This window comes from Phyllobates terribilis, unplaced genomic scaffold, assembly GCF_046119375.1.
Source record: "Phyllobates terribilis strain yellow unplaced genomic scaffold, ASM4611937v1 Scaffold_7__3_contigs__length_470593459, whole genome shotgun sequence".
NCBI classification, from domain to species: Eukaryota; Metazoa; Chordata; class Amphibia; order Anura; family Dendrobatidae; genus Phyllobates; species Phyllobates terribilis.
In genome coordinates, this window is record NW_027362767.1 from 204,177,162 (window position 1) to 204,192,224 (window position 15,063).

General features: G+C 40.8%; 1 protein-coding gene across 9 annotated transcripts in view; it reads left to right on the forward strand.

Moving 5' to 3' along the window:
• Positions 1 to 15,063, forward strand: part of DRP2 (dystrophin related protein 2) — a 181,158-nt gene that overhangs the window by 109,871 nt on the left and 56,224 nt on the right. For all 9 annotated transcript variants that reach the window (XM_073639694.1, XM_073639697.1, XM_073639695.1 and 6 more), the window contains one exon: positions 4,341 to 4,487. In XM_073639694.1, coding sequence (XP_073495795.1) covers positions 4,341 to 4,487 — 147 coding nt within the window. The remainder of the gene's footprint in view (positions 1 to 4,340; positions 4,488 to 15,063) is intronic.

The following is a 15,063-nucleotide window of genomic DNA, read 5'->3' on the forward strand; positions in this document are numbered from 1 at the left end:
GAAGTTTGTTAATACTCGATAACTAACCATCAGGAATAACTAACCATCACGACCTGCGCTTTTATTGTTGTGCATAGGAGCGATCATTTGGGTAATAATGTGTTCAGAAAAGGGTCTGGAAAGTCATCCGAGGAGAGTATTGGTAGGTTTGATCCCATGTATGACTACATGGATATGTGTGTAATGTTGTATAAAAGCATTCAGAATGTTCATAGTGAAGTGAATAGCTGTTGTGAAGACTGTGTGTCTTGTCTTATAACATTTGGTTAGTCTCACCGATAAATCGCCCGTTTTGCCACTCCAGTGGAGGTAGTTATTTTTGTTGAGTCCAATGCTGCTTTGATTATTAGTTAATTTATACGCATGTATCTTTATATTCCTGAGTTAAATTACTTAGCAAAGTGTTTTGGGCTACAAGGAGATCTGCGTGAAGAGTATCATATTTGGTTCTTTTGTTTTTGATCTACATGTGAGATGACATGTCCACACATCACTGCCTTGGGTGTCTGCCATAGGGATTATCTTCAGATTAGACATTGCCATCCACAAAGTTACCCCATTGAGCTTGAAGAAAGGTTTTGAAGTCTTGAGATGAGTAGATGGTAGGTAAACCTCCAGGTTGTGGTCAGTGGTGTTGGTGAGTTTTAGCATGGCGTGATCAGGAATAGCGATAGGTTCTATTGTAGATTGTGTGACTATATGAAAAGGGAAAATGGGATATCTGCAATTAACAAGTAGTCTATTTGGGAGCAGGAATGATGAGCATTTGAGAAGTGAGTGTAACCCCTCTCTGTGGTGTAGAATAAACGCCAGGGTTCACAGAAACATCCAGTATTGTGGTTAAAATTATGGAAGCAAGTATTATGGAACACGTAAATCAATTTTGGAACAAATCAAGCCTGACATGTCACTAACAGCAAAGATCACCAAGCTACGACTTGCCTGCTTTGGACACATCATAGGAAGAGAGCAATCACTGGAGAAGGACATCATGGTCCAGAGAATAAAAGGAACAAGACGAAGAGGAAAACCAGCAACCCGTTGGCTTGATACTATCAAGATAACGATGGAGAAGACCTTAGTGGACCTATCTAGGCTGCACAAGATCGATCTTCCTACAGAGTGTGCATCCATCAATTCGCCATGACTCAAGATCAAGCTGAAGGCTATTAAAAATAATAAATAAAAAAATTTAAAATTTATGGAAGCGGCCTTGGTGTCATGAAGAGTCATAGACGTTGTATCCAGGTGCAGGGAAAGAACTGCATTAAAATCACCCAATAGATGATGTTTTCTAAATTCTTAGTGAGGAGCAACTGGAAGAGAATAGAAAAAGGTGTGTTGGGTGCATGAGATGTTTAGTAAAATGTTTTAATGTCATTGCATAGAGAAAGTGTTTGAGCACTCATCTAACGTCAATATGTGAATCCCATAAAATGATTTGCGGATTGTCAAAATGTCTAGATTAGGGAGTCCATTAGGGGCTCTGCATGTCCTTGGGGAAGGAAATTCCTGAAAGTAAATATTCTACATTTTTCTCTATGAGGGTTTTGCATCCAGTTGAGAATAGTTTCTGTTTGGCAGTTACAGTGGTCAAGAAACCTTGGATGATCAGGATTCGGTGATCTCTGAAGGCGTCTGTGTGTTTACCACAGTGGGCCTCAATTGTTGTGAAATGTAGGAACTTTGCGATCATCGACAAGGGTTTCTTGCAGAATTCCAGCTCTAAGACGATGGCTATGTTTTCTTATTGTTAGATCCGAATGAAAGGTGAGTCCAAAGGCCTCTCACGGGTATAAAGGAAGGAATTTAATCAGGTCATGGCCCTTTGATGAATTCATTTTTCTCAGCATGTATCCAAAGTGCATCTGCTGAGATGCTTCTTCTTAGGTGTCATTAGAAAATAATTGCTAATGGTTTTCCCATTGTCAATGATGCACAGTTTCAGCAAAACCATGTGACCATTAACCCCTTAGTGATCACCAGTACGTCTTTTTACTGACCTGTGATATAAGAGACCAGCATCCCCTGACAGGTGACAATCCTGTAGCTGTCACCTGTACACTATAGCTAACACCCTACTGCATCAGCCATGATCAGTATTGGCACCGACATTGGCCATTTAACCCCTTAGATGCTGCTGTCAATAGTGACTACAGAATTTAAATAGTTAACAGAGTGTGGGGGCTCCCTCTTTAACCCTATTGGCACCCTGAAATCTTGATTGTGTGGTCCTGATGTTTGCCATAGCAGTTCATGGCCAAATAACAGCTTTCGAGCCTGCCGGCAATAGCAGCCTGTAAAATTTAGGTGGTAAAAATAAACTTTTTAATTCTTGTCATGCCACTTTGCATTAATTCCTGAAATGCACCAGAAGGGTTAATGAACTACCTGAAAGCAATTTTGTATACGTTGAGGGGTGCTTTTTTTTAAAATGGTATCACTTTTGGGTGGTTTCCAATATATACGACCCCCAAAGTCACTTCAAAACTGATCAGGTTCCTATAAAAATAAGTTTTGTTAATGTCCTTGAAAAAATGAAAAATTACTGCTACAGTTTTAAACCTTCTAAAATGCTAACAAAATAAAACAATGCTTTACAAATGGTGCTGATGTAAGGCAGACATGAGGGAAATATTATTTATTAATGTTTTTGTGTAATATGACTATTTGAATTAAAGGTATAATCATTCAAAGTTTGAAAATTGCAATTTTTTTTCATTTTTGTCAAATTTCTGATGTTTTTTTAAATAAACATAAAACATATCAACCTAAATTTACCATTATTATAAAGTATAATGTGTCACGAAAAAACAGTCTCAAAATCAATGAGATATGTAGAAGAATTCCCGAGTTATTACTACATAAAGTGACACTGGTCAGATTTAAAAAAATTGGTCCAGTCACAATTGGCAAACCATTAGCAATTAATTTCTAATGAAGCAGTAGAAAGCCACAGTGACATTTAGGAAGCATCATCTTAGCATATAGATGCACCCACCCCAAGCACTATGTGTGACCACAGCCTTAGTCGTCAGTCTTTTCCAGGAGTTGTTGGATGGTGTGATTTTTAATAGAGACTGTTTGGGTTGTTGGGGCTATGTCTGTCTTGCATTATGCTGTGCACAGCTCGACAAGGCGCCCTGTAATTGCAATGATCTGTGACAAGGCAGAGTTGGTAGCATCGTGTAGTAGATCAGGTCTCTTATCTAGGATAGGCATTAGAAATCTGAGGACTTCCTGGGCAATTGTAGCAGTCTGGATATCAGCTGGAGAACTTCTGCTGGAGGAAATGGCAAGACCAGGATGTTGAATCTGGAGGATCTTCAGCTACTAGTGCTATAGTGTTGTGATTGTCAGAAAGCTGGGAAATGGAGGCCACAGTAGCCATAGTTGTGTCTGTTCTTTGGGTCTTGTGGTTGTAGATGTACTTGGTGTTTCCTGTGATTGGCTTCTTCGTGACCTTCTGTGATCCGGTGATCTGGCCAGCTTCATACTGGCGCTTAACAGCTCTAAAGCAGTGATTCCCAAAGTTTCTTATCTTGAGAGTCACAATCAGCCCTAAAAGAGGGTCGCAAGCCACATGAAGAACCCCCTCCCCCGAGTAGTGACATCCGGCTTCTGTGTTCCCCACAGTATTAATACCCAGAGGCCCCATTTTCGGTATAAAGACTGCCAAGCACACCAAGGCAGTATACTTGCATCCATGGGTTCCCACCTTAACTTTATTCTGTATTCTTGCATCAGACACTCCCACCACACTATCGCATGCAGCTTTGAGCTCCCCCTCTAGCTGGCCGAATCATCCTATGTCCAGCTTACCACTTACTTTATTGATCTTTCCAACAATAAGGCCAGTATATGTGCATCCAAATCTGCCAATCTGTGTGGTCCTACTCACAAAGCTCACCATCCGGAGACCTGCCCTTCATAGCTGTTTGCTAGACCAGGTGCTAATGCACCAAGTTGGCAGACAGCCGTGAGCCACACAACATGGTCCTGAGCCATATGTAACTCCTGAGCCACCGGTTGGGAACCCCTGCTCTAAAGAATAGAGCCTACAAGTGTCAAGAACTGCATACCATGACCTGAGACCATAAAACCACTGCACAATAGGGCTAGTTACAAAAAAAACAAAACAGGAATTAGGACACCAGCCTCAGAGATCTTTTTACAAAGGGGACCTGTTATATGGACATCCTAGTCCTGATTCATGATCCATCTGCAGCCCATTAAGTCATGAGTCTTGGGATTGGGGCATACAGCTGTGTTGCAAACATTATTGTATTATATATAAAAGTCTAAATGTATTGAAGCAATATTCTGTCTTCTGTGAACAGTGATGAGGATCATTATCTTCTGCGCCACTCCAGTCCTATCACAGATCGGGATCCGTGTACTACTACAGAGATCATGGGAGGACTAAACCCAGAGGAAGAACAGGGGAGCTTAGAAAAAATACTGGCCCAACTGGAGCATGAGAACAGGTACTATGATAAATTAGTTATTTACTCTCTTTTTTTATACGTTCATCACTTTTTTACTGTATATATACATGAATGAAAATGATGTCCACTATTGTGAAAGTGTATGGACACCCCGCATAAACCTTTTTTCTTAATGTGTGGACATACCAATGTTTGATCTTCATTCAAACAATATATATAGATAAGTTATCACTTTCTCTACAAGTACCTAATGAATGGTGTGGGGGCGACAATGGGAAGACTAAAGTAGGAAATAAAATGAGGGAATGGTAATAAAACAACATTTATGATTGTTATTGATCAGTATATTTTTTGTTCGGAACTTGTCCGTGTTAGTGGTTCAATTATTGGATAACTAGAGACACTGTCTGCTTTGACTAAATTTCAGTATTAAACATTATACAACCACTTTTTAGTCTCCATACTAATTGATCTGTTGTGCTTTGCGTGGCCTTTTTTCCCAAAAATTGTATTTTCCAGAAAAGATCTGGTCTTTACAGTTGATAAAAAAAAAAAAAATTAGAATAAAAGTTACAAATAGAAAAGTGATAAAGATAAGATATGAAAAAACGTCTACGGGAACTCCTATGAGTAATTCAGAAGCAAAACATAAACAATTATTAGTTTTCAAGGATAATTATGTTGCAGGAGAGTCAGAGGCATCTGGTTTCTGTGTATACATCTTATCTATAGAACATCATCTTAGGCTGTGTGCCCACGATGCGTTTAAGCGTTTCCGCAGTGGCAATTCCGCCGCAGAAATGCTTAAAAACTTCATGGTAGAAGGTCTGCCATGTTCCCCAATGATAATCCGCATGCTGTGCACATGCTGCGGAAATTTACGCTGCGGATTATCATTGCGGAAAAAAACGCAGCACTACCAATTATTTTTGCGGAAGCTCTGCGTTCTTGCCACCATTGACTTGCATTGAAACGCTTAATATCCGCATGACTACATGTGCACATGTGGATATTAAGCGATTCAATGTGCGGATGGTACCCGGGTCTGGAGAAGAGGAGACTCTCCTCCAGACCCGGGTACCATTGTACCTGGCTAAGTCTGCAGATATTGCTAGAATGTTCTGTAACTGAAACAAAACATCGTTTTCTAAAGCTGATTCATAGCTGACATATAACAAGTAATATAGGATATTGCTAAATTATGGATTATAATAGCTGTATTGATTATATTCTTTATCTAGGACATCCTTAGCGGGAATGTCAGATAGTCTTTGTTAGTTTTTACCTTCTAGCCGCTGTCTGAGTTACTGTTTTGTACAATGCCTTTGTTATTGAATATTTTTAATATCTAACCAACGTTTAGGTGAATCCATCCGGCACATTAATAATTTATTGTGTATGATCAGTTATTATACTGACCCCCTCTCACCTTCTTGGTGACCGCACAATGAACTTCTGGTACCATGGATCCTGTTTACTTTAATTACAGTTTGTTTTTTATACATTTTATGAATTTTCTATTTGTAACTTGTTTTTATCGTGTTGCATGACATTCTGTATGAATTGTACACCTCTTTGTAGCTTTTTTTTACATTAATATTTGAATACCTACTTTTGATCCTTGCGTATCTATAAAGATCCATTGTACACCCTGATTTTATGTGACCTAATGAAGCAAATGAGATCCAAGGGCATTTCACTCTCCACGAGTCCCAGGAACCTTGCATAGCTAACATATATTTCCAGAATATTACAGAAATTGACTGCTTATTTGTGGATCTTTCCTCCACATTAGGTATCGTGTGTCTTACGAGAAAGACCACAAGTCCTGTTTTACCCTAAAGTCTTGACTCTTTACTGGAGAGGAACTCACTGCAGAAGTCTCCCTGGAAGTGAGACCATTTAATTGCATTTATAGAGGAGCTTAGGAACGCCCAGTATCTTGAATATTGATCATAGAGATATCCTCTTGGTTGTCTGACGATAGCTAAACCTCTTAATCCCAGATAGTAGACAAAAAATAGTAGATTTCTGAGAATGTATTATAAAGCCAAGGAATTGGACGAGTGGAACTGTCATGGACTGCTCCCATTTCTTCATCCTTCTTTAATACCAAAAAGAGAAAACACAGTAGCTTGACAATAAATGGCTTCACCCAACCAATAACCATGAGTGGAGAAAATTTTTTTTTGTTATCATTCATGTTCTCTGAAACAAGGTCAAGAAAAGAAAAATTCTGCCGGGGTATGTAAACTTTTGAGCACAACTGTAGATGACTCTGAAAGATCTCCTCCAACTTGGCTAAGAGTAACCAGTTGTGTAGGTGATCACACCTAACCTTAGGATTGCTACTGCAGTTGTTATAATCTTTATAAATATACATCGGGGGCTGAGGAGATGTCAAAAGGAAGAGTTGTCAACTGGAAGTGTCTTACTGAATTTTATACAAACAAAGCCATTTATAGGTACCACTATTGAGGAAGATAAATTGGTACATAAAGGTAGGCATCACTGAGATCTGTTAAAACAAAATCGGCTCCTACTTATAGGAGGGAAAGACTGAAAAGAATGGATTCAATTTCTCAGTGCTTTTTTGCCAAGTATTGGTTGAAATCTATGCTCATACACCAATACCTTGACGATTTAGGAAAAAAGAGCACCTTTGAGTAGACTCCCAACCTTTTTCTTGCTGAGGGACCTCTGACAAGTTATAGTATGGAGGATTCCAGAACAGCTTGTTTGGCTTTCTTGGGTTCTTCTAGCAGTTGAGCACCTCTGCTAGCCTGAGCTAAAGACTTGACCATTTTGTCCAACAAGTTATTTAAAAGGAATATGTCACCAGGTTTTTGTTACCCCTTTGGAAGTGCATTGAGCCTTAGGTTGCATTGCTGCTAAAAGGGAAAAAAAAAAAACCTCTTTAAATCTTCTTCCTTAGCGAGTGTGAACGAGCTGAGTGTGACTGGAGCATAAGTGCAAACGGAAGTAAGTAAGTGACTTGTTTTTCAGTAAAGAGGTATTTGGGAATCCTGCAGCAAATACCTGTGTGAATTGCTGTGAGTTGCTGAATTGTGACCTGCTGAGTGCTTTTCTACCTGTTTAGTTTTATTGGGCTTTTTAAAACCTATTTTCTCTCTACCGTTTTAGAGTCTCTTATTTTACTACTTGTGGGTTTAAGGGTTAACTACATTGCACTTAAATCCTGAGGTGTAGCCATACTCACAAGGGGTTAATTAAGGATGAGGGGTCATAATTAAGGGTTTATAAGGGGCATCTGGTTGGGGCATCCAGTCCTTTGGAAGTGCATTGAGCTGTGGGGTGGATTGCTGCTAAAAGGGAAAAAAAACCTCTTTAAATCTTCTTCCTAAGCGAGTGTGAACGAGCTGAGTGTGACCGCAGTGTAAGTGCAAACGGAAGTAAGTGTGTGGCTTGTGATTCAGTGACTTGGATTCAGGGAGTTTGGAAGGGAGGAATTTGGACTGAATTGCTGTCTATATTTTATTAATTCTTTACATTTATTTTTGCCTAACATTTCTGTCTAGTTCAATCCCCATTAGGAAATGAGCTCCATTATAGGCAATGCTATCCAGTGTACATCTTGCCACATGTATGCAATCCTTGAACAGCCGGTCGTGGGTGCATACTGCTGTGCGAGATGTGTGCACGTTGTGAGTTTGGAATCCCAGGTACTGGATCTAAATGAGCAGCTGGCAACACTGAGATTCATTGACAATATGAAAAGTAGTCTGCTGCTCACTGAGCAGCTGCTCACTGGGGTAGATGTGGGGGAGGGTGGTAGTAGGGAGCTGCAGGACAGTGAGGCAGCTAGCTGGGTGACAGTTAGAAGGGGGGTGGTAGAGGGAAGAGTGCCAGGGAGGCTAGTCCTGATCTGGCACACCCCAATAAGTTTGCAAAGTTGGCAGATGAGGGGGGTGTCGGTACAGGGGTAGCACTGCTGCAGCAGGCCGTGTCCCCTGAAAGCCGGAGGAGTGTCAGTTCCAGTAAGGGGGGAAATAGGAGAGCAGGGCAGGCCAGGCAGGTGCTGGTAGTGGGGGACTCAATTATTAGGGGAACAGAGGGCAATCTGTCACAAAGACAGGGATCGTCGAACAGCGTGCTGCCTACCTGGCGCTCAAGTCCGGCACATCGCTGATCGGGTTGACCGATTACTGGGAGGGGCTGGTGAGGACCCTGTGGTCTTGATGCACATTGGCACAAATGACAAAGTTAAAGGTAGATGGAAGGTCCTTAAAGATGATTTCAGGGAATTAGGCTGCAAGCTTAAATCAAGGACCTCCAAGGTGGTATTCTCTGAAATACTACCTGTACCACGTACCACGCCAGAGAGGCAACGGGAGATTAGGGAGATAAATAAGTGGCTCACTCAGGAATTGGTGTAGGAAGGAGGGGTTTGGGTTCCTGGAGAACTGGGCCGACTTCTCAGTTGCCTACAGATTCTATGCTAGGGACGGGCTGCACCTCAATGAGGAGGGTGCAGCTGTGCTGGGGGAGAAAATGGCTAGAAGGTTGGAGGAGTGTTTAAACTAGGGATTGGGGGGGAGGGTATTCATTTTATAGGTGGGAAAGATAGTGCAGATAGTGACCTGGGCACAAATAAAGAAATTGGGGGTGGGGTTAGAAAAGTCAATATAGTTAGAAGGAATAGAGGTACAGAGAGATACATACAATGCATGTACACTAATGCCAGAAGCCTCACCAACAAAATGGAGGAATTAGAATTAATTTTGTTGGAAAATAATTATGACATGGTGGGGATATCTGAGACATGGCTGGACGAGAGCCATGACTTGGCAGTTAATTTACAGGGCTATAGTCTGTTCAGAAATGACCGTACAAACAAGCGAGGGGGGGTGTGTGTTTATATGTAAAATCATCCTTAAAACCCATCTTGCGGGAGAATATATGTGAATCTAATGAAAATGTAGAGTCCCTGTGGGTGGAGATAAGGGGAGTGGGAAAAAATAATAAATTACTGATAGGGGTTTGTTATAAGTCTCCAAAAATAATGGAAGTAACGGAGAATATCCTCGTAAAGCAAATAGATGAAGCAGCGACTCAAGGAGAAGTCATTATTATGGGGGACTTCAACTACCCTGAAATACATTCGGGAACAGAAACCTGTAGTTCCAGCAAAGGTAATAGGTTTTTGACAACTATGAGAGACAATTACCTTTCACAACTGGTTCAGGACCCAACAAGAAGGGGGGCACTGCTAGACCTAATATTAACCAACAGGCCAGACCGCATATCAAATATACGAGTTGGGGGGCACTTGGGTAATAGTGGTCACAAAATAATAAGTTTTCATGTATCCTTAAATAAGATGTCTAGTAGAGGGGTTATAAGGACACTAAACTTCAGGAAGGCAAATTTCCAACGGTTGAGAGATGATCTTAGTGCAATAAACTGGGACGATATCCTGAGACATAAAACTACACAAAGCAAATGGGAGACATTTATTAGCATCCTGAATAGGACCTGTGCACAATATATACCCTATGGGAATAAACATGCTTGAAATAGGAGGAAACCATTATGGCTAAATAGAGCTGTAAGGGGCGCAATAAGTGACAAAAATAAAACATTTAGAGAACTAAAGCAAGTAGGTAGTGATGAGGCATTAAATAAATACAGAAAATTAAATAAATTCTGTAAAAACCAAATCAAGGCAGCAAAGATTGAGACAGAGAGACTCATTGCCAGTGAAAATAAAAAAAATTCCAAAATATTCTTTAACTACATAAATAGTAAAAAACTAAAAAATGATAGTGTTGGTGTTAGAGCCCTCCTGTTAGTTTTTTCTATCTTGTGTTTTGCGGTCACGTGGCCATCTGCCTATATATTCCAGCTCCGCCCTTCTGGCTTTGCTGGAGTTCAGTGTTCTTTGACTGTCTCTCTAGCCAGGTGCTTCGGTGCCTATCTCTCTCTAGTTCGCTTGGTCCTCTGGGACCTCTAGTACTTTTTGTCAGTTTGTCTTTTGTGCTCTGCAGCAACTTCTGTTAGGAGGTGTCCCTTTTTTTGTCCCAGTCCTTAGTACTTTTAGGGACCCCTCCCTTATTTCTATAGGTCTCCATTCAGTCTAGCCGAGGACAAAGGCGGGTCTGTTCACAAGGAACAGGCAGCCCGCTACATCATAGGGATTCAGCTTAGTCTTATTTTAGGAACAGCTTTCCCCTATCTTTCCTCAGTTCTTGTTGCAGATCATAACAGTTGGCCCCCTTAAAAATAGTCTGGGTGAAATGGTGGATGAGGATGAGGAAAAAGCCAATATGCTAAATTATTTTTTTTCAACCGTATTTACACAAGAAAATCGCATGAGAAAACATGATTAGTGATAACAAAAATTCTCCATTAAATGTCACTTGCTTAACCCAGCAGGAAGTACAGCAGCGTCTAAAAATCACTAAAGTTGACAAATCCCCGGGCCCGGATGGGATACACCCGCGAGTACTGCAGGAATTAAGTAACGTCATAGATAGACCATTATTTTTAATCTTTAAAGATTCCATAATAACAGGGTCGGTACCACAGGACTGGCGTATAGCAAATGTGGTGCCAATATTCAAAAAGGGGACAAAAACCGAACTTGGAAATTATAGGCCGGTAAGTTTAACCTCTACTGTGGGTAAAATCCTGGAGGGTTTCCTAAGAGATGCTATACTAGAGTATCTGAAGAAGAATAACCTCATGACCCAATATCAACATGGGTTTACGAGGGACCGTTCCTGTCAAACTAATCTGATCAGCTTTTATGAGGAGGCAAGTTCCGGACTGGACCAAGGAAATGCAGTGGATGTTGTGTATATGGACTTTTCAAAAGCTTTTGATACGGTTCCACACAAAAGGTTGATACATAAAATGAGAACAATGGGGATAGGGGAAAATATATGTATGAGGGTTAAGAACTGGCTCAGTGATAGGAAACAAAGGGTGGTTATTAATGGAACACACTCAGACTGGGTCCCAGTTAACAGTGGAGTACCACAGGGGTCAGTATTGGGCCCACTTCTTTTTAACATATTTATTAATGACCTTGTAGGGGGCATACAAAGTAGTATTTCATTATTTGCAGATGACACTAAACTCTGCAGGGTAATCAATACAGAGGAGGACAATTTTATATTACAGGAGGATCTATGTAAACTAGAAGCTTGGGCTGATAAATGGCAAATTAGCTTTAATGGGGATAAATGTAAGGTAATGCACTTGGGCAGAGGAAATAAAATGTATAATTATATGCTTAATTGTAAAACACTGGGCAAAACTGTCACTGAAGAAGACCTGGATGTATTAGTGGACGACAAGCTCACGTTTGGTGGCCAGTGTCAGGCAGCTGCTGCAAAGGCAAATGAAATAATGGGATGCATTAAAAGAGGCATAGATGCTCATGAGGAGAAGATACTTTTAGCTCTATACAAGTCACCAGTGCGACCACACTTAGAATACTGTGTACAGTTCTGGTCTCCGGTGTATAAGAAAGACATAGCTGAACTAGAGCGGGTGCAGAGAAGAGCGACCAAGGTTATTAGAGGACTGGGGGGTCTGCAATACCAAGACAGGTTATTAGAGGACTGGGGGGTCTGCAATGCCAAGACAGGTTATTAGAGGACTGGGGGGTCTGCAATACCAAGACAGGTTATTAGAGGACTGGGGGGTCTGCAATACCAAGACAGGTTATTAGAGGACTGGGGTGTCTGCAATACCAAGACAGGTTATTAGAGAACTGCGGGGTCTGCAATACCAAGACAGGTTATTAGAGGACTGGGGGGTCTGCAATACCAAGACAGGTTATTAGAGGACTGAGGGGTCTACAATACCAAGACAGGTTATTAGAGGACTGGGGGGTCTGCAATACCAAGACAGGTTATTAGAGGACTGGGGGGTCTGCAATACCAAGACAGGTTATTAGAGGACTGGGGGGTCTGCAATACCAAGACAGGTTATTAGAGGACTGGGGTGTCTGCAATACCAAGACAGGTTATTAGAGGACTGGGGGGTCTGCAATACCAAGACAGGTTATTAGAGGACTGGGGGGTCTGCAATGCCAAGACAGGTTATTAGAGGACTGGGGGGTCTGCAATACCAAGACAGGTTATTAGAGGACTGGGGTGTCTGCAATACCAAGACAGGTTATTAGAGGACTGGGGGGTCTGCAATACCAAGACAGGTTATTACACTTGGGGTTATTTAGTTTGGAAAAACAAAGGCTTAGGGGTGATCTTATTACTATGTACAAGTATATGATGGGACAGTACAAAGACCTTTCTACTGATCTTTTTACTCTGTGGCCTGAGACGAGGACAAGGGGGCATCTTGTCCGTCTGGAGGAAAGAAGGTTTAATCATAATCACAGACGCGGATTCTTTACTGTAAGAGCAGTGAGACTATGGAGCTCTCTGCCGCATGATGTTGTAATGAGTGATTCACTACTAACATTTAAGAAGGGCCTGGATGCCTTTCTTGAAAAGTATAATATTACAGGTTATATATACTAGATTCCTTGATAGGGCGTTGATCCAGGGAACTAGTCTGATTGTCGTATGGAGTCGGGAAGGAATTTTTTTCCCCAATGTGGAGCTTAGTGTTTGCCACATGGGTTTTTTGCCTTCCTCTGGATCAACATGTTAGGCTATGGGTTGAACTAGATGGACTTAGTCTTCCTTCAACCTTAAAAAAAAACTATGTTACCCCATCTGGGAGCAACAAGATGTAGAAACAGAGATCTTGATTCCAGCGATGTGTAACTTACTGGGCTGTGGCATACGATCTCTATGGCTTCTCGGGTAAATTAATATATTCTCCATTCCCCTCTGCATTCTGGTTTCTGAACTCTCTTTAAAAGTAAAAGTATTATGGGGACTCGCTGATGTCTAGAGGCCCTGAAAATGGCAGATTGTTTTTCCTCTCATTCATCATTAGATGTTCTGGAAGTCGATTATTTAGTTTCTTTGGGGTGCACAGTGTGAAACAGGTAATGTAAATTGCAAGGTGATTTTTTTCTTCCAGTAAATATTAGAACATTTTTTTGCCTATTTAAATTTATTGGGGAAGTTATGAAAAAACATAATGTATGAGCCAATCTGCTCTGAAAAAAGAATCCTAATCAGGAATAAGACAATTGCTTTCATTGAGGTCGCAGGTTCAAAACTGTTCCAGTGACCCACAGTCCATTAGATTATATATCACTTGATCCAGTCTACAGGTGCGTGGATCAGGCCTGTGAGTTTACAAGTGGTACTTCATGGACACATGGCAAATGACTTTTAGATCCATCACCAGATTAAAAATATTCAAAAATCCTAATTAAAGAGGATCTTTCACCAGTTTGAGTATGTTAAACTGGCAACATTGTGACAAGAGAGGACTCTATGTAATAAAGAGAGGGCGCTGTGATTAACAAAAATAAAGAGAATACGCTATGTAAGGGACGGTGCTATATAATACAAGAGAGGGCACTATGTAATAAAGATGGGGTGCTGTGACTAAAAATAACGAGAATACTCTATGTAAGGGACGGTGCTGTACATAACAAAGGAGGGCATTTTGTAATAAAGAGAGGGCGCTGTGACTAACAATGACGGGAATATGCTATGTAAGGGACAGTGCTATATATAACAAGAGAGGGCACTGTGTAATAAAGAGATGGCTCTGTGACTAACAATGACGGGAATATGCTATGTAAGGGACAGTGCTATATATAACAAGAGAGGGCACTGTGTAATAAAGAGATGGCTCTGTGACTAATAATAAAGATAATACTCTATGTAAGGGACGGTGCTATATATAACAAGAGAGGACTGTATGTAATGTAGAGATGGCTCTGTGACTAATAATAAAGATAATACTCTATGTAAGGGACGGTGCTATGTATAACAAAAGTAGGCATTATGTAATAAAGAGAGGGCGCTGTGACTAACAATGATGGAAATATGCTATGTAAGGGACAGTGCTATATATAACAAGAGAGGGCACTGTGTAATAAAGAGATGGCGATGTGACTAACAATAACAAGAATACGCTATGTAAGGGACGGTGCTATGCATAAAAAAAGAGGGCACTATGTAATAAAGAGAGGACACTGTGACTACCAATAACAAAAATATGCTATGCAAGGGACGGTGCTGTATATAACAAGAGAGGGCACTATGTAATAATGAGATAGTACTGAAAATAATAGAGGACGCCATATAATAAGGGATGGCACGATATATAACTAGAGAGAATGCTATGTTATAAGGGACTGTGTTATATATAATAGAAGAAGAAACTATGTAATTAAGGTCGGCGATATTTATAACATATATACTACGTATATGTACATTCCTGTATCTGTGGGAAGTGTCGGTATGCTGCCTGATTTTTTTTCAGACAGCACAGAGACCCATTGAGTATGTCCTCAAAATCGGATCAGAAATGGACATGCTCTGAATCTCACAGATCTCATTTTCGGATCCGTGGTTTTCATGGCTATGTGAATGGATCTATGAAACTCGGAGTCCGTGTCCCATCTGATAAAAGAAATCTGGAGAACACAGACATTTCATGCAGATGTGAGAACGTGGCCTAAGGAAGGTCATTTTACTGATAACTGAACTAC